At 38.3% G+C, this 26,984-nt stretch overlaps 1 protein-coding gene across 6 annotated transcripts in view; it reads left to right on the forward strand.

Annotated features, from left to right (window-relative positions):
- NTRK3 (neurotrophic receptor tyrosine kinase 3) overlaps positions 1 to 26,984 on the forward strand; it is a 480,773-nt gene that overhangs the window by 384,230 nt on the left and 69,559 nt on the right. For 4 of the 6 annotated variants that reach the window (XM_069984865.1, XM_069984863.1, XM_069984875.1 and 1 more), the window contains exon 14: positions 1,510 to 3,429. The exons of the other annotated variants lie outside the window; for them this stretch is intronic. In XM_069984865.1, the coding sequence (XP_069840966.1) occupies positions 1,510 to 1,628 (119 nt within the window). In that variant the 3' untranslated portion in view covers positions 1,629 to 3,429. Of the gene's footprint in view, positions 1 to 1,509; positions 3,430 to 26,984 lie in introns of those variants that run through there. 6 annotated transcript variants of the gene reach the window in all.

Consider the following 26,984-nt stretch of genomic DNA (forward strand, 5'->3'; position numbering starts at 1 on the left):
CATTCGTTCAGTTAAAGTGACTCTGTACCCACAATCTGCCCCCCCCCCAAAAAAAAATAAAAAAATAAAATAAAATAAATAAAAAAAGAAAAAAAAGAAAACGCTTTTACCTTCAGATAGCTGCTTTTAATCCAAAATCTGTCCTGGGGTTGGTTCAGCAGGTGATGCAGTCAATGTCCTAAAAAACAACTTTTAAACTTGTAGCCCTGTGCCCAACAGTCGTGGCCTAGATTGTGCATGCATTAGGCTGGCACAACCTCTCTGTCCCTCCTCCCTGCCCTCCTCATCATTAGGAATGCTCCAGGCAGATTTTTTCCTATTCATCACCTGGGTCAGCACAGCAAATGCGCTGGATCGTTAAGGCACCTGTGTAGTGTTCACTGCAGAGGAATAGGAAAAATGGTGAAGAGGGTGAGGAGGAGGGACAGAGGGGTGGTGCAAAGTTAGGGCACAGATACTCCACACCACGGCCGTTGGGCACAGGGCTGCAAGTTTAAAAGTTGTTTTTAAGACAATAACTGCATCACCTGCCATACAGACCCCAGGACAGATCTTGGATTAAAAGCAGCTATCTGAAGGTACAAGGGGTTTGGGGGGGGGGGCAGATTGTTGGTACAGTGTCGCTTTAACACCCCTGTGTGTGTAAGGCTCCATTCACATTTGTGTTGTGATCCTCTGTCAAAACTTCCAGCGAATATTGTGCTATTTTTTATGGCAAATACAGTGCATTTTGTAGCTATTGTTGCCTTAAACAAATACCAAACTCTTTTGGAACCCTGAAGGACCCTCTTTAATGGAGTCTGTTCATGAGTGATTAGTTGTACGATGAATGTCACAGCATCTATATGATCTGGAAATGATGAGCACCATAACTATGTCATACCATATTTCAGTATCTATTTATGTTTTGTTCAGTAACACAAGAATCATTATCATCCTCATCATCATTCTTATCGTCACCGCATCATTTTTGCAGTCCATTCAAATTAGTTAATTTAGCAAGTTTTGTCCATTATATAAAAGCTGTCTCCTAATGCTTGCCCTGCCTATCTCTTACATTTCTTATCTACTTTCTTTAAAAAGATTAGAATTTTTTCAAGGTTTATATGTCTGATTTTTTATTTTATTTTTTAAAATATAGGGATATGTTTTAAAGCTGCTGGCACGTGTTATATGTTGCTTGCTTTTTTTTTTTTTTTTGCTTTCTTACCATAATAATTGACCTACTGTCTGTCTCTTATTTCTTAACTTTAAACAAAATACTTCAAATTGTAATAGAATTGATGGCCCTTTCTTATTTCCGCAATCTGTTTAATGTGCACTATAGTTTAAAAAAAAATCCCATTTACTTTTTTTTTATATCTGATTCCTTCTGGGCTTATTTGACAATTTGTTCCCTTTTAAAATAAGACTCGTAATATTTATTTGCTTATTTTTCCTTAAAGTACCTACTTCCTATTTTTGTTTTTCCTTCCTTTATTTTGCCTTTGTTTTTTCTTTTTTTTTTAGGTTTCAGAGAATATATGTTGAACACAATAAGCCTTCCCGGACACCCCAAACCTCTTAACCAAGGCATTTATGTTCACGACGTCGGTGTTTATTTCAGCAAAGGACGCCACGTCTTTTAAGCCTCTAAAGTTCCTTGTTTATGTTGTCAAGTTTAGGCTGTTCTCTCAAAATGTGAAGGGAGACACAGAAAACTTTTGGATCAAGGTTTCACAAGACTGCACTAGTCCTCTGTTGTAAACTTTTAATACGACAAAAAACGTATTTCTGTCAAAAGATAAATGTTGCTTTAACTACAGTAGCTACTGCTTTCAAAATTATCCAGACATGCCACAGCAACAGCAGCAGGAGCAGCAACTTATAATAAAACAAAGGAGACAGACTCGAAAGGAGCCATCTTTATAATAAACACTAGTTGTATTTGTTTAAAAAAAAAAAAAAATCCTTAGTCGTGTTTTTCCTGTTTGGAATCTGTGTTTGAGTTTTCTGTGATCCTGTGACTTCACATCACCTTATTAATGATGTCATCACCCTTTGAAATGGCAACCTAAAGAGATCTCATAAAGCAGGGCTTTGTATGTCATGGAAGTCTCTAAATAAGGAAGACTGGTAAGAAAAGGGCATTGTAGGATTCTGCAACTGTACAAGCGATACAATGAGAAGTGAAATCTTACTTTTTTAACAGGAGAAATTGTAATTATTTTTCAATGAAATGTTTTACAAATCTTTTGTGCGTCAGAATTTTTATTATTTGTATTATTTTCTTTTTTTAGGGGTAAGAGGAGCGGGGAGGGGGACAAGAGGTGAGGGACAAATTATACAGTCACAAAAAGCAATATTTGCTTTGTTTAAATTGGACTTTTTTTTTAGGGAATGATACATGAGATTTTACTCAGCTGTATTCACCCTGTATAAACAGGAATACTTGATATCGAAGAGAAATTAAGGTGGCAAAGGGAGATAGGGCCTTATTTATACAATAGTGAAAGATGGATTAGATGATTAGACAAGGGTAGCTGTATTGTGATTCCCATTGGTTACTTCTTTGTCAATCCATGGGGGAGCAGGGTGAACATAGCAGAGATTATTTCATGTATGTCTACACTAAAAGCTATATCATATAGGGATCATCCTACAGCATCATGCACACAGCTCTGCCATGAGCATGGGCCTATATAATGACACATGGTTTCATACTATGGGGCCATGTGTGACTATATAGTATTTTTTTTTTTACTTGGAACCATATTATGGAGGCATATCCCTTGTAATATGGCATGCGATGGATCATGCCAATGCCTACATATCGAATAGGAAGCATATGGAGGTACAGTATAGACTCTATACTTTTACCGAGCCATAATATGGTTGTGTGCATGAGACCTTATGCTGTTATAAGCTAGGGCACCTAAACAGCAAACTACTGCTGCTTACATTTTGTTTGTATTCAATGTTCTGTCATGCACTTTGTCCAAGATACATCATTTCTGCTTCACTGAGCAGCATAGGAATCTACAATCCCTATAACAATATCAGAGGCTCTATTAATAGATAAAATTATCATTCGTTTCATATCATATCCATAGATTTTTAATTGCATTAATTACCATGAAATATCTGCCAAACTGCGTCCTTCCTGTGTCATAGTGAATTAGAGTATATAGAATTAAACAAGATCAGATTTATGGCTCACTAAGTACATCAGCCTGAAATTACCCGTATAATATAAAAGTAAGAGTGCAAAACCCCAAGCCTGCGTTCCCTTGAACCATTGTGCCTGAAAATGTGTCTGTTTGTTTGTACTCTTTGAAATATTATTACACATCAGACAAAAGCTATGTTTTGTATGATAAAATATAACCCAAATACAACTATCCCAGAGAATATGAAGTAATCCATAGTAGAGAAATATTTTGCTCATGATACACATGAAAAATCTAAATAAAATCTACAGATATTTATAAAAAAATAAAAGTAAATTCATAAAAATCTGTTTAAAATTTGAAATTGTGCCAAATTCCACTGTTATTTTTTTTAAACAGTAATATTATGTTAGAAAGGTAAATATCATTGTTAATTTATATCAGTACAAGGGCAATTGTCATGAGGTCCTATAAAATATTGATTTGTATATAGGGCATTATGAATACAATACAAAAACATGATTCACATTTTTGCAAGTCACATCCTTAAAACGCCTGGGGAGGCCCCACAAATGCTAGGAGTGCCCCATAACATCACCTTTTTGGGTGGAGTTTGAAGAAATACCACTCCTGTTATAGCCTGTTTCCAGGATTGTATTGCCAAAATTGTGACATACAAGGAGGAGCAGAAGTGTGATTATACTTGGAGTATACTAGTAGTGTGTCCTCAATTTGTTGCTAAAATACCACTAAGGCTGGGTTCACGCAGTTTACAGACTCTGTTTAACATATCTGTTTTTAAATAGTTGCTCTGTACTCACAATCTTCTCTCCCCCACCCCACCCCCAAACCACTTGTACCTTCAGATAGCTGATTTTAATCCAAGATTTGTCCTGGGGTCAGTTCGGCAGGTGATGCAGTCATTGTCCTAATAAACAACTTTTAAACTTGCAGCACTGTAACAAATTGGTGTGACCTAGAGTACCCATGCCCTAGGCTTGCAACGCCCCTCCGTCCTTCCTCCCCGCCCTCCTTATCATTAGGAATGCCCCAGGCAGAATTTCTCCTACTTACCACTTGATCCAGCACATGTGCAGTCTTTAGACAAGTGATGAATAGGAGAAATCCTGCCTGAGGCATTTCTAGTGGTGGAGAGGGCGGAAAGGAGTGCTGCAAGTTTAAAAGTTGTTTTTTAGGGCAATAACTGCATCACCTGCCAAATGGACCCCAGGACAGATCTTGGATTAAAAACAACTATCCAACGGTAAAAGCAGCTTGGGGGGCAGATTGTGGGTACAGAGTTGTTTTAACGTACACAAAAAAACATGGTAATTTTTTTTTAAACACTTTCGTTTTGAGACGTGTTTTTTTTTTGTTTTGTTTTTTTTACATAGTATAAAATTGTGTGCATCCAAACCTATTGCACACAATTGCATCCATTTTTACATCCGTTTCCACCCCCCCATAGAACATATACGATGAACGGACTGCAAAACGCAGTGTGAACCCAGCCTAGTACATAGTTGAGTGCATATGATAAACATTCATGATTAGAGATGAGCAATTTGATTAAGCAAGAATCAAATTCAGTATAAATTTAATTAAATATTTGGATTCATTAAATTCAGAATTATAGTTGCCCTTGTACAGATGGCCTGGAGGTAAGTGTTGATACTGTGTGCATTGCAGCTTGCACTCGCTACATGCTCGGTGCCCCTGCCCAGGCACTCAATGTATTGAACAGGAGCAGGGATACCTGCCTTTGACAAGAGTCCCCGCTCTTATACTTTCAAAATGGGGTCTAAAACTAATAGGACAATTAGTTTTCCTGAACTGGACCAGTAGAATGAATTTCAAATTTGCTCTTCTCTATTCATGGCGTTTAAGGGTACAAACCCACACACAGTATACGCTGCAGATACGCAACAAATACGCAGCAGATTTGATGGTTTAGATTTGATACTGTGTTCAGTTATTTAGATGTAATCTGCTGCATATTTGTTGCGTATTTGTTGCGTATTTGCTGCGTATCGCAGCAGTAAATACGCCGCGTATACGGTGTGTGGATTTATACCCTTACAGCTTCTTTTTTCTATGTTCAACTATTAGTGAGAAATGTGTCAAATCTGTGAAGGAATAACTTAATAAACACCATTTTTTGTATTGTATACTGGATATAATGCACCATACACTAATCACGTTTAGTATATAAGGGACCCGGTGACACCTCTGCTTTAATAAAAAAGCTAGCTGAAATAAAAGTTTTTAAGTGTTAAGATCCATCTTTGTTTAACATTGGCTTTATACGGTCTGCAAGGAAAATCTACTGTATGTGTAATACATTTACTTGACTTTTTGAGTTTGTACATTGCTTAGTGTTAAATAAAGAAAACACGATGTTGCTGTATTTTTAAATGTCAAAACAAGGGAGTTGGCAGATCTTCTCATTGCTGTTAAATACATTCAAATTTAATATTTAGGCTGTGTTCACACACTGTACAAACAAGGAGCGTTCCACGTGAACGGCTATTGTGTAACATTACCTACAGACGGAATTAATGATCACGATCATTATTTCCAGCCAAGTAGCGTTAAACAACAGGCTTTCACGCGGAACGCACTTTGTATGTTCAACGTGTGAACATAGCCTTAAGGTATTCATATCGTAGTAAGCTTAGATATTTATGCTGTCCATAAATAGAACATACAGCCTTGATCAGATCTATCAACAACCGCAAGCCAGATTTCTGAACAGGAAGTTTGATTTCAAAGATATTTATTTACAGTGTCACTGTTGTTATAACTTTTAAAATCTAAATCAGCAGTAGATACAATATAAAGCAAGTTTGCAATTTATATTCGTTATTTTTAAGTTATCATGCTGTAAAACAAAGTTATACTTACTTGTATCCAGGTCCAGTCTCCTAAACTCAGCTTTGTAGTCTTGTGCTGTTGAAAAAGAGACTAAACACAGGAAGTCCCAGCCAGTAGAGAAAGTCACAACTCAGTGTGTCCATCAAATTATTGATGACTTCTCCGTACGTAGATGGACGGGACTTCCTGTCTTTAGTTGTGTCTCAAAAAAAAAAAAGTTAATGTAAATTGCAACCATGCTTTATATCACATCCCCAGCTTAAATTTATAATGACAGGTGCTCTTTAAAGGCTTTGTTCAAGTAACTAAAAAGTAATTTGTATGCTTACTCCTGCTTACATGCGGTAGCCTATGGCCATATGGTGTTGCCAGTATTACAGCAACATCATGTGACCATTGGCCACCATTGACCACTGTGGCTTTGTGTCAGTCAGCTCCAAGGAATTGAGCTGCTGGGTAAAGAGCATACAAGTAATGTTTTAGTTTCTTGGATAACCCCTTTACCCTTTAAACGTTATGTGTAAGTATAAGATGTCCACCATGCCTTTCCTCAGCAAGCTGCAATTTATATTCCAGCAATACACACTCGTATATACTGTAACATTCATATGTCTTCAGAGTATGACAAATATTTAGATATTTGGAGCCATGAGGAAAGGTAAGGTATATAAAAGGCATTGAGACTGGGATATAGCATCAGTATTCAGTTAGTAGGGTATCAATGTGTGTGACACCTGCTAATTCCTGCAAGAGATTGGTGATGGCACTAGGGAAGTACCATGCCACTTTGTCCACGGTCAGCCCATTGGCAGAAGATAAAGTGTGGGAGGGGGCTTTGTAAGAGCTGACTATAGAGCCAATGTAATCAAAAGCGGAACTTTTTAAGCATGACCATTCTGTTTATTAATTGCCAAAAATGTATTGTACCATGTTGATGAACTGCAGGGAAATTCTCTTCACAATTTTTTTTCTCCATTTTATTGGACCAGCGATCTAATTATAATGAATTGGATTTAAAGGCTGATCTATTAATTAATATTATTATTACCTCACATTCAGCCTGTTGAAAAAAAAAGTGTAATTTTAATACAATGAATATTGTGCCATAATATAGAAACTGGTTACACAAATCTTGTGTATTCAAAATATATTCAGTATATACAGTTTCTTAATAAACACTTTATTTTCTATGATATGCATCTGTGTTATTTAAGTGTTCAGAGCTGTTCATATCTATTCTACCAGGTCAGCATGCTATAAAATGAAAATAAGGAACACTATAGGTAACGGTTAATTATTTACAAGACCAAGTAGACAGTTTGGGTGGTTTTGCCTCTATGGCATCAGAATTGTACAGTGACATCTAAAAATACATGAGGGAAAGGGTATTTGTTATCCTTTATATAAACCATGTGATGTTATTTGTAAGGTCGGGAGGCACAAACCATTACTGAGCAACTGTGATAAAAATTAACAGATGTCTTTCCTGTTAAATGGGCTCTACAGAAAAAAAAAAAATCTGGAAATCTGTCCAGCGGTTGTTTGTGCAGCTCATTAAATTGACTTGAATTGCGTTAAAAGGGTTGCCCCAGTATTAGAACTTACTGTATCATTCACAGGATAAGGAATACGTGTATTACCAAATTATGGAACCCCCGCTATCTCCCATCGGAATAGAGTTGTGGCCTGCCAGCTCTCCATTGATTGTCTATGGTACCTGCTTGAAATAGCTAAACGTACACATGACTGACACACAATTTCAATGGAAACTAGGAGCTCCGTTCTTGAGATCATAGGGCAATGTCCTAGTGGTCACGTCCTCGGCAAACATAAACTTATCCCCTATGCTGTGAATAGGGCATAACTCTTTGGCTTTGATCCCACAAAGTAGAATAAAAGTAAAATCCAACAGTAAAATTTGTATAAAATGTGTCTGTAGTCTCTGCACACATCATGAAAAGCAAACATTATTTTGCATTCTGCACATAGACTTTAATAGACTTTAATGTAGCACTCAGCCATGTTTTATACCTTTTTTACTGCTTTATTTTGCTTTTATTTTACTGTGTGAACATAGCCTTAACGCTAGTACAACCAATATTAATATGATATTGAGGCAATGTTCCCACTTCAGGAACATATCGGACAAAGTCTTTTTATATTGATGGCAACTAATAATGATCATGACCTTTATTAGCGGCTATCTGTATAACAAGACAGATTCCTTTTCCCGATATTCTTTTGTGGGCTGTTGTTTTGTGACAACGGCCATTATCTGCCCGTATTTTTACATTGTGAGAACATAGCCTAAGGCTTTGTTCCCACAATTTAAAAATAAGGACAAAAAAACGGCCATTGTTGATCAAGATCATTAATAACGGATGTTGCTCTGCCCCTATTTTTTACAATTTTAGATCGTTTTTTGTTTTTTTTTTCTTCCAGGATATTGTTTTGTCTAATTCACTGCCACCAGTGTAATCCTTTGCATCTGATTTAAAGGTCTTTATTTCATTTTAGCTATTAATTCATTGCAAGGCTATGTTCACACACACCGTTAGAATGAAAGGCATTTTATTGACATTTGCCATGTGAAAACAAATAAAGTGGCCATTATTTGCTGTTATATGATGCCCGCCCTATAAATACAACCTCCATTTTGATATAGTGTAAACATAGCCTAATGCCTCAGATCTCAGATGATAAAACATGCTTTCTGGAATTGTATTATGACTAACTATTCTATATTGTGGACCAAAGTTTTCTCTAGAATTGATTAAAACCACTCAGAAAAACTTAATCTGTGACATCTGATAAAGTATATTGATTGTTAGATCAATAAAATCTAAATAAAATGCCAGAATTTTATACAATGACGGTAAATGTATGATCTATATAATACAGATCCTAAGTAAAGTACACAGGGCCTAAGGTCTGAGTGTAATAAAAATGGCAACGATTAAGATAAATGTGCAAACAAATAAAAACATAAATGGTCAATGATCCCAAAAATTTTGCTGTTAAAAAAATAAATCAGTAAAATTTAGAAATGCAACCATAGGATGTAGAAATGCAACCGTAGGCTATGTTCCCACAATGTAAACATAAGGGCAAATAATGGCCTTAGGCTATGCTCCCACACTTCTTTTTATGCAAAATAGTGGCCGTTATTTTACAATGATGGCCGTCAACAATCATCACCCACTATTTTGCTTAAAAAAGACCATGTGGGAACATGGCCGAAGTCTTTGTTCACGCAACATATTTTGAATAAAATCATGGATTTTCACTATTCATGTTAAAAACTCATACACTTCATATGAAAAAAGATATGAAAATCTGACGTGTTTCAGGCTGGTGCCCTTAGGCCTTATTCACACATAATGTAAATTTGGCCATAATTGCGGATCCACAGTTACGGACAAACTTAGGGCCCATTGATTTCTATTGGGCTATTTACACTATCTGTAGTTTTACAGATCCAATACATAACAAATGCATTGTATTTTTAAAACTTTCCCCAAAAAGTGTTTTAAAAAAAATCTACTGTATGTGTAAGGAGGAACATGAAAGCTGAACTGCAAAAAAGTTTGATCACAAGAAAAGAGCTTTTCTGAACAAAATAGGATCACAGCTTCATAAATAATCCGAAAAATGAAAGGATAAAGGATTGTTCATCTTTAATTATCAGTAGATGTGTCTTTTTTTTCTATACGCCTGTGACTCAAAAAAAAAATACCGAGTGGGATTATCAACATGACTAATTTGCACAGTATTTTGCAGCACGTAGCTTTTTAAAGTCTGTCATCCTAACATGTTTTTCAGTTCTGTTAGATCTGGTGCTTGTTTAAATGCTGTTTCAAACAAAACAGCTTCTAAGTGCCATGTAGGTGAAACACGAAAAATAATCAAATAAATACAATAAGACAAATCACCATCATCACCAATAGCATCAAGAACAGCAATAGGCTATGTTCACACAATGTCTTTTGAGCTCCGTTTGAAATGACATCCGTGATTTTGAGTCTAAAATAACGGACGTCATCTAGCTGCCTAGCCTTCGCTAGCATAGACGGCTGCTAGTACTTTATTCTAGTTTGGGCTTACTAACTGGACTCTGGGCTTAATTGAAAAGTCAATTGAATTTAATAGTAAAAACAGAGAAAGAACGGTGAAAAAAGAAAATGTTCACACATTTTTTTTAGGTTAAAAAAGACACTTTTTTCTTGAAAATAACGACCATTAATGATGATCATAATGGACATCATTATATGGGAACATACCCAAATGGTGCAAAAATTTCCATTATTATTATTATTATTATTTGAGGCAAAAATATATCCGTAGTTTGAGAATTACGACTGTTAATCATGATCATTATTTAGTTATTAAAATACAGATGTATTTTCGCCTCAAAAAACTTTGTGTGAATATACACATATGTGTATATGTATATATTTATATTTTTTTTTTCTTTTCCAACTTTTATTGTACTGTAAAATTTTGAGAAAGAACAGCTGTAAATCCATAAAAAGAGCAGTAATTGAGTACAGCCATAGGCTATGTTCACACACTGTCTTTAAAGGCTGCATTTTAGGGAGGCCATTATTTTGGGTCTAAATAACTGCCATTATTTCATAATGATGGGCTTAATTACACAAATAACTATAACCATTATGGTATAACAGACGTTTGTTTGATTCAAAATAGCGGCTATCCTAAAAGACCTTTAAAAGGCTATGTTCCCACAATGTAAAAAAAGGAATAAATACGTAGCTGCCATTGTTGCAACAATGGTCATTATTTGCAATTATTTTTACATTGTGGGAACATAGCCTAATAATGAACATTGTTTTATTTTAAAGGCCAAAAAACTTTGAAAAAAAGGCTGTATTTCTTACAGACCAAGGCCATGTTTACCCATTGTAAGGCAGCACTGTTCTGTGACACAGCTGTGTCATAGAACGGCCGATGTCTGTGTAGTTCACCTCAGCCAGTCAATTTAAATTCGTTGTCATGTCAACTTTTTGCGTGGCCGCATGGAATCCCGACAGGAGTGCATGCAGTGTGTACACATAGAGGGAGAATTCGCAGAGTCCCGATGGTAGTCATGGAAACTAGGAGCCTCAGGCTTCCGGTTTCCTGGCTATGGAAGCCGGCGGGGGCGGGGGGGAGGGAGGGAAGGCAGGGCGCGTGCCGGGCAATCCGCCGGGCTCTCTGCCCCTCCCCTCTCTCCCCCGATGCTGTCTCAAGATTGTAACAGTGGCAGGGGACAGAGGAGAGAGGGCAGACACAGGGACATCAGCTTATGGGATCATTATGACCCCATAAGCTGATCTCCAAAAACGACCTGGGCATTATGTTGTGTGAGCGTGGCCTAAATATAAAATGAATTGTCCTTCCCAACAGATAACTCACAAAATGAAGGCAATGTTCACATAACATCTTATTCAGGCAATATAAATGCCATTGTTTGATAATGATGTCCGTAAATAATGTTCATGATTATGGCTATGTTCTTACTTCTGGAAAATATCGGGAAAGGCAGCCATCTTGGAACATAGATGGTCGCTAATAATGATAATGATTAGAGATGAGCGAACCTTCAGTATGAAAGAAGTAAAGCGCTTTACTCCTATATGCATTTCTCTCATCAGGCTGTAGGCTTTGAAGTCTTCTCCACTCCGTGCCCTCCTGCCCGGGTGCTGGAGAAAGATGGATCCGGTCCTGGGAAACTGAAAGACGTTTTCCAGGACTGGATCCATCTTTTCCCAGCACCTGGGGAGGAGCGGCAGTGAGCGGAGCACACGTCAAAGCCCTGCAGCCTTATGAGCGGATGCAGATAGGAGCGAGGCACTTCACTTCTTTCCTACTGTACATTCGCTCATCTCTAATCGTTATCATTATTAGTGACTGTCTATTTAATTAGAAGGCCGCCTTCTGATGATACTGTCACAAAGTGAGAACATTGCCCATTATTGACAGCCCTTAATGTAAAATAACGGCCATTATTTAAAACACAACAGCCATTATTTTGCATAAAAATACATTGTGTGAACATAGCCAAAAAGATCTTAATATTTATTTGTTCTTTCAGAAACTGTGTTATTTGAGACCAGTAGCCAGGGATGTGCCGGGGGCACAAAGCTTTATGTCTACTGCCTTATAACAAAGCTTCAAGCAGTGTTCAGGGCACCAAAAAAGAGCGAAGACCAGCATTCCTGGCCCTTTTATTGGGTATATCTTTTAGGTTATGTTTCCACAATGTAAAAATAAGGCCAAATAGCATCCGTTGTTGCAAAGCAACTGCCATTATTTATGATCTTGGGACATTATTTGCCCTAATTTTCACATTGTGAGAACATAGCCCAAGGGCTTCCCATGTCCCATTTTAAATGGTAGGCCTCTATTGGACTCTTTCCCAGCCCGACATCATGTATCAACATAATGCTGGGAACAGGGAAAGTGTTTGAATCTTTGTGGCACTGTAATGAAGAAGCTGCACGGCTGTGTGAAACCATGAAGATTCAAACTCTTTTCCCACTTCTAAGGAATACAGAATGGGACGTGGGAATAAGCCCTTATTGTGAATAATGAATGGCCCAATAAAAATGATTTAGGATTCCTTATGTTATTTAGACCTAAGTTTAAAGAGGATGTACCACACAGGGATAGAACGGCACTGTGACGGGGAAGCCGGTGCCGTGGTCCGTTTTTCGAACCGCAGCCTGGTTCCTCCGTACGGCGCCATTCTTTCCACGGATTTTGCATTCTGCACATAGACTTTAATAGACTTTAATGTAGCACTCAGCCATGTTTTATACCTTTTTTACTGCTTTATTTTGCTTTTATTTTACTGTGTGAACATAGCCTTAACGCTAGTACAACCAATATTAATAAGATATTGAGGCGATGTTCCCACTTCAGGAACATATCGGACAAAGTCTTTTTATATTGATGGCAACTAATAATGATCATGACCTTTATTAGCGGCTATCTGTATAACAAGACAGATGCCTTTTCCCGATATTCTTTTGTGGGCTGTTGTTTTGTGACAATGGCCGTTATCTGCCCGTATTTTTACTTTGTGAGAACATAACCTAAGGCTTTATTCCCACAATTTAAAAATAAGGACAAAAAAAACGGCCATTGTTGATCAAGATCATCAATAACGGATGTTGCTCTGCCCCTATTTTTTACAATTTTAGATCGTTTTTTTTTTTTTCTTCCAGGATATTGTTTTGTCTAATTCACTGCCACCAGCGTAATCCTTTGCATCTGATTTAAAGGTCTTTATTTCATTTTAGCTATTAATTCGTTGCAAGGCTATGTTCACACACACCTTTAGAATGACAGGCATTTTATTGGACATTCGCCATGTGACAACAAATAAAAAAGCGGCCATTATTTGCTGTTATTACAGAATGGGACGTGGGAATAAGCCCTTATTGTGAATAATGAATGGCTCAATAAAAATGATTTAGGATTCCTTATGTTATTTAGACCTAAGTTTAAAGAGGATGTACCACACAGGGATAGAACGACACTGTGACAGGGAAGCCAGTGCCGTGGTCCGTTTTTCGAACCGCAGCCTGGTTCCCCCGTACGGCGCCATTCTTTCCACGGTTACCGGCCGGTGCTCAAGCACTGGGGGTCGGACGGCCCTCCCCTCTATGACGCGGCTCTGTTAGAATCAAAGAAGCCACGTCATAGAGGGTAGGGAATTCCCTCCCACTGGGGGCAGGCCGGCCTACCTCCAGTGCTTGAGCACCTGCCGCTAGCCGTGGAAAGAACGGCGCCATACGGGGGAACCGGGCCGTGGTTCAAAAAACTGACACCGGCAGCGCCTTCCCCGTCACGGCGCCGTTCTATCCCTTTTTCAGGTTAAAGGGGTACTCCAGCGGGGGGGCACTTTTGCGCTGGGACATCCACCCACCTCCCCGGTTCCAGCGGCGGGTCTTGCATTGCGGCGCTCCATTGTACGGTTCCCGGCCGCCTTCTGGTGTCTGACGCAGACATAACGTCTCAGGTCCGCTTATGTGGGACCCGCCGCTGAAACCGGAGAGGTGAGTGGACATCTTTTTCCTCAGCCATCTCGTCCCAGCGAAAAAGTGCCCCCCCCCCGCTGGAGTACCCCTTTAAAGAGGATGTACCTGGTGGTACATCCTCTTTAAGGCTATGTTCACACACCATAAAATCAGGCAAACATATTGCCATAAATATATAAAGAATTATTGTTTATGGCCATAATGAACAAAATATGGCTCTATGTATACCTCATTTTTACTTTGTGTAAACATACCCTATGGCTATGTTCTCACTTCGAGATCATATTGGGCAAATACAGCCATCTCATTAAATAGACGGCCACTAATAATGATTATCATCATTATTGACGGCCTTCTGTGTTACAAGACGACCACCTTCCCAGATATGTGCCCAAAGTGGGAACATAGATTATAAGTATAATGTCTAAATGAGCACTAGATTTGTTATCTACCAATCTTGCTTTGTTAATAAATCTAATTATCTAATGCAGGAACATATTAGATTTTCCAGAGAATACTAATAGGGAAAATAATGAAAGAATACATTTTAATCGTTGTAAATTTTAGAGTTTCTCCCCTGCCTCACTTGTGCTTCATATGCAGCATTTGCATCCATAGACCTGATAAATTATCTTTTCAGAAAAAAAAAATATCTTCATCTTTTTGAAAGCTTTATTATTAAGTGAATATGTCACAGATCATTTAACTTAACCTTACTGGCAGAGGCAGACTACCGCAGTTCTGTGTGCTTTCCTAATAAATCTTGCCAAATAGTATACATTAATAGTACCAATAAGGCTCTCGGTGCTGTAAATCATAAATGTCTGTAATATGGACAAAAGAGAAACTGCTCTAGTTAAAATTTACTTTCTTTTTATTTGAGATATTTTTTAGCAGCAATATATATTTAAAGAGGTATTCCTAAATGAAAAAGTTATCCTGTACCCACAGGGTAGAAGAAAATAAGCTGATTGGTCTGGCTGTAGGGACCTCGACCGATTCTGGAAACTTAAAAAAAAAAAATTGTCTGTGGAATGAATAGTGTGCACCGTGCATGTACACCAGGGCTTAATTTAGTCTCTATTGAGCTGACAAACTTTGTCGAGTGCTAAACTTTTTTTTTCCGAAGAACTTATTAAAATTGCTATGAAGAGGTCAGTTATAGATTGGACCTGGGTCAGGCTTTGAATTTTGCGTATCTGGACTTTTCATTTGATGCTGTGCCACATGAAAGGTTGGTCTATAAAATGAGTATGCTAAGACTAGGGAAAAATATATGTAACTGAGTAAGCAACTGGCCAGGTGGAAACAGAGGGTGGTTATTGATGTATGGTTATTGAAGTATTCTCCAAATGGGTCACAGAAAGAAATCTAGAACCACAGGGTATTTGGTCCATTCCTTTTTTATATCATATGTACATGCAGTATACATATATTATATATTATTTGTTTACTAATGAGGATTACAGGAGAAACTTTCATAATTTGCAGATGACGCAAAGCTCTGTAAGTGTACATACGGGGGAACATTTACTATGTGACTGATTTATTAAAATGTAGCACTGCCATAGCAAATGTATTTAAGTAAAAATACGCACAAAAAGTCGCAAAAAAATTGCATATTCACCTGGTATTGACTAGACGAAGGCTTACATCTGTTTGTCACAAATGATAAATTGGGCACCAATCCCGGATAATGTAATTTTTGGGGTGAATACTCAAAATAGGTAAAAAAAAAAGTTGCATCTAAATAATATTTGCCAGTCAAATAAATAGAATTAGACCAAAAATGAGTGAAAAATCCAATTATTCACCAAAAAATAGACGCAAAGCCCTTAATAAATTTCCCCCACTGTTTTTTTATCAAAACAAAAGACTAACCCATAATGTTTCTCCACTGGGATGACAATTCACCGGCTCACTTTTGTCCACTTTTGGTTTATTAACAACCTTAAAAGGATATGTTCACACAATGGGAGAGTCATCTTTTAACCCTTTCACAACCTGAGGTCATTGATGCCTCAATGCCGAGGTCGTTTTTGGACATTAGCTTATGGGATCATAATGATCCCATAAGCTTATATCTCTGTGTCTACCCCCTTTACTTTGTCCCCTGCCGCTGTTACAATCTTGTAACAGTGGCAGGGGAAAGAGGGGAGGGGGCAAAGCTCACGGCATACAGCCTGCCTTCCCTCCCTCCATCCCCCGTCGGATCCATAGCCAGGAAACCGGAAGCCTGATGCTTCCGGTTTCCATGACTACCATCGGGGCTCTGTGATCACTTCCTATAGCCCCGATAGACACTGGCAGAGAATTCTCCCTTTTTAGAGGGAGAATTCCCTCTTAGGAGCCCTATAGATGCTGCGGTCATGCTGACTGCAGTATCTATAAGGTTAACTCTCAGCACTGGAGCGCGGCTCAGGTGCTGAGAGTTGAAGCAAGTCCTCGGCTATCACTGATAGCCGGGACCCGCCGCAGATGACACAGGTGCAGCTCCTGCACCTGTGTCATCCTGGATCATTAATTAATGTCGCTGCAGCATCGAGCACAGGCTGCAGCGACGTTAATTAACAATGGAGCGGCGGGAGGAGGTTAATAAATAGCGTCCGCAAATAATGTTCATAATCTCTATTTGCTGCTGCCATTATTAAATAATGGCCATGATTTTGCCCGTAAAGATGTTGTGTGAACATAAGGCTGTCAGCAACACTTAAGGAGTTTGTATAAGGCAGCAGCACAATTGTTGTGGTCCATCATTAATGGTGAGGAACACCCTCTTTAAGCTCCTGAGCTAGCTTAATAGAGCCTCCCAACCTTCTGGCATACCGGTACATCATGAGTCCTTAAGTGACTCCCATGACTGACCAACAATTTTTTTTACCGACAAGCACTTGCCTGATGGACTGACAGGGGATGCGGCAAGGTAGGGAGAAGACGGTGGCTCCTCCCATGCCTGCTAGCAGGCATAAATCATGACAAAAATGTATACCTGCTCCAGAGTACACCTCTTATTAAATCAATTAAGGTGCGTTGATGTGGGGCTTCATTTAAGATGTATGGGTACTCCGGTCTTGAAAAATTCCCCTAGTGTCCTTATCTGAGGCTGGACCTCCAAAAGAATTGGATGATTTGTGACTTTCTTGTGGCTGTACCCTGTTCCTTAGTCCAGTCTGTGTCCATTCCTTCACCTAATGTAACTCTTTGGGCAGAATCAGAGAATACACTGAAGGGGAATTTAGAATTTGGCAAATACTTCCTTACTGTATTTCCAGTAGCCTCGTCTAATTTATTTATCACTCTTTCTCGTCAATGAACCCTCACCCTTTTTTCCTACAAAGATGAAGTAATTTTCTCATTATATGCAATTGAAATTGAACCACGCTGGCACCTTACATTTCTACCAAGCCAACAGCATACACATTTGAGGCGGTAAATTGTGGGTTTTAAATGGGTATTGAGCATACTGATTGATATGTTGCCAGGTCATGTCCATAGAAGTTTTATAAAGCTCCTATATACTGAAAAGCATTTTAATTCTCATTATAAAATGGTGGACAGTGTGCACTTAAATTAACATTTCAGATCCCACAAAGGCTTTAAATGTGCTGCCTTGTTCATTTTAAAACCAGTGAACAGCTTTATTATAATATGATGGCAGAATAAAGCTAGACCACAGCCGTAATAATGAATGCTTGAATCTTGATATATTGTAGAAAAATTAAATTTTATATATATAATGTAATTACTAGGAGAAAATTTAGAAAAAGAAAAAGATTTCTTTAGTTTCTATAGGCAATAACCCTCAATAACTCTCTTTAACTTTTATAACTCTCTAAGTAAACACTTATTCTTTGTGAACCCGCAGTAGCAGGGGTGACGCACTCACTCTGTTTTCATTGCAGCCTTTGCATACAGTAATAAATGAGCACAAAGAACTGCACATTTTCCTATAGTGATCCCATATTTCAGTTTCTAATTAGAAGTAGTCTGCAGTTCATTATAAGGTTGAATTTGAGAAAAGTGCCATCCACGGGGCATCAAAGTTCATGGGCAGCAAGGAAATTACTTTAGTTTTAATTAATTTTTATTTTTCTACAAATTATTTGCTGGTATTGGTTTTAACTCCTTGTTTCAAGAATAAATCCTGAAGTTCAGGCTCTTTTTTAGTAATTATATGTGCACAGATATTATATGGTCCATATGGATTGCGATAAATTAATTATAATAGAATAAATTAACAATTAGACTGAAAGATAAAGCTTTCCACCAGAATATTTCTGAGCTCTCTCTTCTAAATGTTTTCATGATTCAATGACATGCTGTGTGTATTGGGATAGCCCAGTGTCCCCTCATGTCTGCCATCTGGAAAAAGAAGGATCAAACATTGCATTTCAACATAACTGATCCTGGTTTCCATTTGGAGACCAATCAGATTGCCAGTTATTCCTCTAGATACACTCTGTTGATGTGAATATGGATGCTTAGGAGGATAACTGTTTGATGGGCTTCTCTAGTTGCAAAAGAGGGTCATCAATACTAGCTATCAGTCATTTCTGAAGTACAGTGGTTAACTACATGTGTTTCTAGTAGCATGTAATTTCCTAGTAGTCAATAGTGTTTTAGAAGGACAATCAAGTTTTAAGATCCTTCAATCTTGGGAATATTGCACTTTAAAGGAAAACTAAAAGCAGGTTAGGAAATTTTACCTTGCTGTTATGTTTCCGAATCACAGGTAACACTGAGAATAAGGGTAATTTTTTACCTCATCCTCAGTGCCACTTTTGCTAAATCATCGGTTTAATTATTATGTAAATAAGGCAGTTTGGTGCACTGGGGATTGGACTAGTTCTGCCCCACCGCCTGCCCCTCCGCATTATTGCAGAGCCCCGTATGAATATTTTTGGGAGGGGTGGGTCAGTGGGGTGGATGACAGTAGTCCCACCCCAGTGCACCAAAATGCCTAATTTACATAGTAATTAAAGTGAAAATTAAGTGTAAATTGAGCAGAAGGGGAAGATAAGAAACTTATCTTCATTCTCAGTGTTCAGTGTGCTATAGCAACATAACACCCTGCTGTTAGTGACCTTATAATAGGGGTGTGGTTTTAGTAAAGGGGGCGTGACCTTTTGGTGCTTGATTCTGCTTTCACATAAGCAAATTAATAGTTTGTTTGAACTTACGCTAGATGGTCAACGGATACTTAATATGTTGGATACACTGTGATAGATCTGGCACATTTTAAGAGTCTCTGTCTGAATACAGTGTCCAATATGGCATGCCAAAATATTTTTTTGTTGTTGGAGCCATACATAGTTTTCATAAGATAAAAACTTCTGTATGAAATGTGAGGAATACAGAGGTACAGTAGTGACATATTACGACTATGGAGCTATAAAACATTTGTGTGCATGGGTGCCTAAACTGACACGAACAGTCTTGGGATGGAATAGGAAGAGCATATAACCTACTGACATTATGAGCATGCCTTGTTCTATAAAAATGGTTTATAGAGCAGCCTATTGGCCTATATTAGCAAAAATGGACTTGATCCTGCTGGTTCGAGGTTAATCCCTGTTCAATCATGATCCCCTTCACATATAATGAGTTCAGGCAATACATATTCTTTCGATGTATGACACTGTGAAAGTCTTATACGTGGCATTCTGTGTTTTATTACATGAAGATTTTTACACTTTGCCCATGAATATGAGTCATTCCACTTCTTATCATATTCAGTAATATCACACTGAAAGCAGCAGCTTTGCCTTCACCACACTTGTGTTCTATGTCCTCCTTGCGGCACTAAGAGATCACATCAACACAACAGTGTAGCATTCAGGAGTAATTACAAAGTGTTGATAGAAGGGCAGAACCTAATACAAGACAATCCTGTGATTAAGCTAACAAGAAGCAGTGAGACGCAGCTTCTCCCCACCGGCTTCTTCTGATTCAGCTAAAACAGCCCTAGTCCTGGTGAGATGTGTAGTAAGTTTGATGATCTCCTAGAGGTAATCACAGTGAACTCTAATGGCGCCTGCTTAATTGTACTTATTAATCATTGAAGCCAGATACAGTAAAATACAAGCGCTGCAATATCCAGATGTACTTAAGCTGACTTCGTAATATGTTTCTAAGCTCAGTTTGTCACTTGGCACATTGTACTATTACAGATGTGCCTTCCTCATCGTTCCTCGTAGTTCATCATATCCCAAAATTTGTGTCCTAATATGACTTGTCTTGGTAGAAAAAAAACATTGGTATACTTATTGGTACACTGGTTCCATGGTTCCATTGGTGCAGTAGACCATTATATGTAACTACACGACAATGGTTTTTGTCCTCCCACCCTTTACCAAAAACCTGTAATAAAGACACAACAACAGAATGGATGAAATTGACCACAGCAGCCATTTTATTTTGATTACATAACATGAAACATTCTGACCTCCCTCACGAGATCCCAAAATTTTACCAACAGACCCCATAAAAACAGTTATTAACTATTTATCCTGTAAATTCCACTGGACTGAGGTGGTCCTTGAACCTACAACTACTAGTGTTCCCACTATCTCCCCACACAGGCTTTCCTTCCAACCAAATTCCACTGGCTTGAAGGCACCCAAACTGATCCTCTGTGTTCTCCATGTTCACTGCACAAATCGGGGATCAAGCTGCACCTTCCAAGCAGAGTTGCCTGCAACTGCCACATCATAACGCCCTATGTAGAAAGTGCAGAACCACTGCTGGTTCCCTCTATGCACCTCCCACACCAATGAAATTAAACCAACTTTGAAAACCTCCTCTGCCTACGCCCATTTTAATAATATAAGCATATATAATATAAGTAATATAAATAACAAGTTATGCTCACAATGTCAGTAGATCACATGCCCTTCACCTCTATATGCCCCAACAACAAAGCACAACAACTGCTGCAACCAATATATACCATCCCTAGTCAAAAACAGAAACTTACCCCACCATCAAACAAACCAAGTTATGATCAGCCCAGCAATAAAAGTGTAGGAAGCATGGCTGATTTCCTTTCAATTTTCTGGAGACAAAATTGCTCCAGACACTTGCATCCCTTGTTCCCATACCCATTTTCCTATCTCTATCCAATCAGCTACCACCTTACCCCCTTTTGGCTTCCCACTCATATGTCTACCTCTCTCCCCCCTTAATCACTAAAGTTATCCTAATCTGCCCTTAACTGTCATCTTGCCCTAACACCCCTAGGCTTCACCCTTCAATCCACCCTTTACTAGAGGGGAACTCTAGTTTCATGACAATCTCCCTGCTCCTGTACACCTTGAGGCTGAAACTGTTTATATCTTGTTGCCCTGCTGGAGAACATAATAAACATGTTATGCTTACCTCTCCACGTTCCCCCGGTGTCCTGTTACAGTATCTCCAGTCTTCCCCGCTGAAATAAACAGTTATATGGGTGCATATGTTGCAGGGTCATGGTGCGTGAAGGAGTCCCAAAGGTTGCAGTATTACAACCATAATAAAGACTTCACAAGGTGAGTTGCGGGCTTTGTTACAGATTTACAACTTCAAATTAAGCTCTTAAGCTCTTACAAAAAATCTAAAGTCTAGCATGGGAATTGCTAGTGTCAAATGATTTTTCAAAGTTCTGAACTTTTTAATATCCATTTCCATCTCAACTAGTCATCCCCTATACCAAGTTCAGTGCTCTGAAATGTTCCGTTACCCCAAGCAAAAGAAATAGAGTTGATTGGGCATGTGTGTTGCATACCATACAATATTGGTATCGGTAGGGGTCCAAGCACTCAGACCCCACCAGCCAGATTCCAATCCCTATCCTATGGATAGGCAATAACAAATCGGACTAAGAATACCCCTTTATCTGTTCTGACATCCAGATCACTAGAGTGGCTTTTGTGTTTCAGCAAATTCAGCAAATTTCTATAGATGAACTCAGTATCTGAGCATTTGTCTTTTTCCATAAGGCTACAGTGAACCAGCTAGATCATTTTAACCCAATGTATTGCGAGACTCACTAACAGTATGATTAAAAGGTTAAATGATAACTTTAGCTCTGCTGCATCTGTAAACCTATTTTTACTCTTTCCCTCACTAATACTGCAGCACACAATGCTCCTATAAGAGGAGATGCTTTCTACAATGCACTGTGCCAAGAGGCCAATTTAGTTGCCAACAGTTTTCAGCTAAATTTTGTAGAAAACAATATATTGCAAGGTCAGGTCATGCTTATAGCGAAGGGGGCACTTACATTAGTTATTACAGTATTTCTCTGCATCTAGAACCAGTGCGAGGCAACCAACAAAATCTCCTTCAGCCTTTTCTCAGAGGCCCTGCCTTATTATACATTGCAGCTGCTCCTTACTGTTTTCCTCATTCATTTGAGTGGAACAGAATCTGTCAGCAATGGAGAACAGCTTTGCTATCATTTAAAATGAAGTCAAAGTAATTGCCAGCTTCTGTGGCCACCTTACATTGGGTTTCTGGACACACTTACGAAAAGCAGGTTATGTAAACCTTGTATGTGTTGAGGTATTTGAACTATTGTATTACGGTATATAATAAAATCCTAGGCTTATCTATTTTTCCCATGCTCCTCCAGGTGACTTTTCTCTGTCCACTGGACCATGTGATTCCTCTTTAACGTCTTGCTTTAGTATTTGAGGTGATCAAAGGCAGCTCTGTCAAGCAGACACTATAGAAAATCTCTTGGCAGGCGTTCGGAAAACCCAGCTGCATAGAGCGTGTTTGCCAGAAATATTCATAGGTCATCAATATTCATTTCCCGATGAAGCAAATGATATGCACCAAAATGGAAAAGAGCACAGAGAGTGTACATATTGTTAGGGATCGACGTACAATGCGGCTCAACCATTTATCACAGATTTAATGTATTTTAAATGTTACGCCTAAAGCCTAATATAATGATTTGATAGGGCAATAGATTATTGGAAATAGCAGGTAGTCGGTGTTGTAATATTAATAAAGATTTGCTGTCATCCTTCCATGTAAATAGTATATTTATAAGGAGCTGGGAAATAGATACAGACCTTCGAAAAGCACAACTGACTATAGAGGTACCAGAACTAGACTCAGTATGTGGGTTTAGTCAGTGAATTATAGATGAGATAATGGCAGCTTGTACCCTAAAAATATATGAATGCTACAGAGAACGATACAAATGTGAACATCTCCATATACTATATAGGAGAAGATATCTGTAACTACATCTGTTACCACCAGATGGAGATGTATCGTTTAGTCATATAGAACAGTTGGCTGGATTCACTTGTTCTATGTGTGTTCTATGTTACATTCATTTACTGTGTATATCAACATAATGAATTTGGTCACATGGTATTATAATGATGTTATGTGATTATTACCTTTGTCAATTCTCCCATCCTCATTCACACTTCTGAAAATAACTGGCTAGTGAATGTGTAGTTTGCCAATGGCTTGTTTCCCAGAGATTAACTAACGCTGCACAGCAGTAAAGTTATTTATTCTGCTGTGTAATAAATAATTCACAGTGCCTTTTTTCTCTCTGATATACTGTATAAGGCAGCCACTAAATAATTTTAAAGTCTATGTCCACCTGTTTGTAAAGTCACTTTATGGCTATGTTCACAATGTTAACCTCTGTTGTTTCAAAGCAATGGCCGTTATCAATGATCATGATTAGAGATGAGCGAACCTCGAGCATGCTCGAGTCGTTCCGAACCCGAACTTTCGGCATTTGGTTAGCGGTGGCTGCTGAAGTTGGATAAAGCACTAAGGCTATGTGGAAAACATGGATATAGTCATTGGCTGTATCCATGTTTTCCAGACAACCTTAGAGCTTTATGCAAGTTCAGCAGCCCCAGCTAATCAAATGCCGAACGTTCGGGTTCGGATCGACTCGAACCTGAACCTGGTTCACTCATCTCTAATCATGATAATTAATAATTAATATTTTGCATCAAAGCTGTTATTTCAAATCTATAAGCCACAGCTTTCCTTCCTTCCTTTATCCTTCAGGCCTGGACAGCCAGATGCTGTTCACGTACGGCATGATAGGAGTTGTAGTTTTGCAACAGCTGGGAGGCTATGGGTTTGATACCTGTGTGCTATACAATCCATATGCAAATATATAAAGATGAGTCTAAAAGTTATAATTACTTTAAGGGTGTGTTCACTACTACAGGATCTGCAGCAGATTTGATGGCACAGATTTGAATCTGCAGCAGATCTTAGTAAATCCGGTTGGGTAAATGAGGTTGAGGCTTTATTTAAGACTGGCATTCGAGTAACTAAGTCTTTATAAATGTCCCCCAATATCAGGACATGATATCATAACACTAAAAATATTTAATTTATATATCAATCACCGTGTGTTCACACATGGACAAACAAATGTTTACAAAAGGATAGGCAATCACATAATCATGTTGCTGTTGTGTTTTTATTTTTATTTTTTTAAAGCTGGTGATCTCACACTATACATATTGTGATATATTTTAGAGATTCGAAGAGCTAAGACATAAGTTAAAAGTCTTTGTATGATCTATCTATCTATCTCACTCACTCTCTCTCTCTCTCTCTCTCATTTTTAATTGAATTCCAATTTTTTTAAAATAAAAATTCAAAAAAATTCTATATCATGCTAGCAAAACCCTTAATTGTCTGTAAGTTACAGTACATCACAACCTTATGGTGGCCACACATAGACACATCTCTTAAGACGATGTTGCGATATCATGTTTTTTCCTCCTAAGCTGGTCATCTAGTAGTGACACATTTTGGGGTATAATGAGCCATGAGGAAAGGGGAGGAAGTAAACTTCTGTATATGTATATTACACCAATCAGCAATACTGATAGTGTGTATATTTGTATATTTTATAGAGTGAATATTAATGGTAGTGCCCATTTAAATCCTCTTTGCGGTTTGTGCTGTACACAATTTGACCAATTCCTAACAACAAATAAAAGCAATGGTTGTCTATTTTGCTCAGAAAATCAGAAACTTTCAAGACGGGAGCCAAGCAGACAATGACTATTAGCACCTTTGCCCTGCAACATTATAAGAAAGCAGACATTTGAATTTAGTTTTTCAAAGCATTCGACCTCCTTCCATTTTGACTTTCACTTTGCATTACCACAGTTGAGCAACACAACAATTCCACCTAATGAGGTTTGACGGGAAGCAGAATTCATGGTGACTTACTATCTGTAATTTGCCATTCAAGTAGTTTCTTTTTAAGACTCTAAAATGTCTTTAATGAATACACAGCGGGCCGAGATTTCCTTTAAAGGCTGATTGCTAAATCCACACAAGTGACAAGTGTTTAGCTGAGAAAGCTCTACAGGTTGATGTGAAACAAATAAACAGCAGTCCTGACATACACGACACAAGCAAATTTAGCCCTTCACAGCAAGCTAATAGACCCACCTGCAGCGAGTCCTGGGCTCATGAATACTTATGCTATAGCAGAATCCCAGTGTTAGGATCTAAGAGAGCTTACCATTCCATATTAACTTTTCATAACCTTTTTTAATCCATTAATATTTGTATAAAGCAGGGATTTCAGCTATGACTAGTAGGACAAATTAATACCCTGTTATAAATCACATTGCATTATGGTATATGGTAGATGGATAGATGCCCTTGCAGGTTTTGCATTGGAGCTCAGGAGTGAAGAATTAGGCATCTGATGTTGGGAGTTTGGGTATACATTGAAGGTGGCATTGGGATGTTTACTGTACATTGCAGACTTAGGCTATGTTCAGACTGCTAAGAGACTGGCCGTTCTGTGACCCGGCCGGTCTCTGAAAAGATCATCCTGGCCGGTATTGCAGTACCGGCCGAGTGATCTTTGCAGCCGCAGACTTCTGATGCGGGTGCATCAGTACGCGCTCGCATCAGAACTCCCCACTGCACACTATGGAGCGTGCGGCCGAAGCCGCTTGCTCCATAGTGTGCACTGACAGGGTTTTCTGCGGCCGCTATTCACTGAATAACAGCCACAGAAAACTGACAGTTTTCTACGTAGGAGGGATCCCGGCTGAAGAGTATACTATGTGTATACACTCCGGCCGGGATCCCATAGAAGACAAGGCAACATATATTTTTGTGAAAAGTCTGGCCGTTGTTGCCGATTGCAACAACGGCCATACTTTTACGAAAGGATATGTTGTTTGAACATAGCCTTAAGATGTGAGGATACAAGGAGAATACAATGATAACCTAGACCCATTGGGAGCAATGATATGTGGTAACAACCTCTCTATAGAGGTGCAAAACATGATGATGTTACATAAGCAAGTCATAAAAAACATTTGCGTGCGTAGAAAAAACATTGTGTGAACATAGCCTAAATATATATATATATATATATATATATATATATATCAATCATCAGGTAGAAATACAAAAAAAGCATTTGATACTATTGTAAAAAAGACATGATGTACTGACAGAATCCTCTTACTTTTATTTCTGCTGCCTTTCCCTCCCAGTAAGAAGCTAGATCGATATCAAACATTTCCATGTTGTCACCTTGTGTGATTTTAGTTTCATGACTTACAACAAAGTCGGTGCCAATTTTATATGCCTATTTCTAATTTTACATTTGCCAACGCTTGTAAGTCCAATTTAAATAGATCTGAGGGATTTCCTGCTGACTTTCTGTCTGGTTCCGCTCAACCAAAAATCATGAAAAGGTAAATTGCTTTTTCTCAGATCAAATGGTGTTTCAAATGCATTCAAAAGTAATCCATGGCACTTTTTGAAATTTGTATTTGTGATCATTACATATAGATTTTTTGAAGTCATTCTTTAAAGGAAAAAACGGCACAATAATTGAAACCACTTATATTCAAACTGTGTTTACAAGGTATCTATTCACATATTTAATAGTGACACA

The sequence above is a fragment of the Dendropsophus ebraccatus genome, chromosome 1, assembly GCF_027789765.1.
Source record: "Dendropsophus ebraccatus isolate aDenEbr1 chromosome 1, aDenEbr1.pat, whole genome shotgun sequence".
Taxonomy (NCBI): Eukaryota; Metazoa; Chordata; class Amphibia; order Anura; family Hylidae; genus Dendropsophus; species Dendropsophus ebraccatus.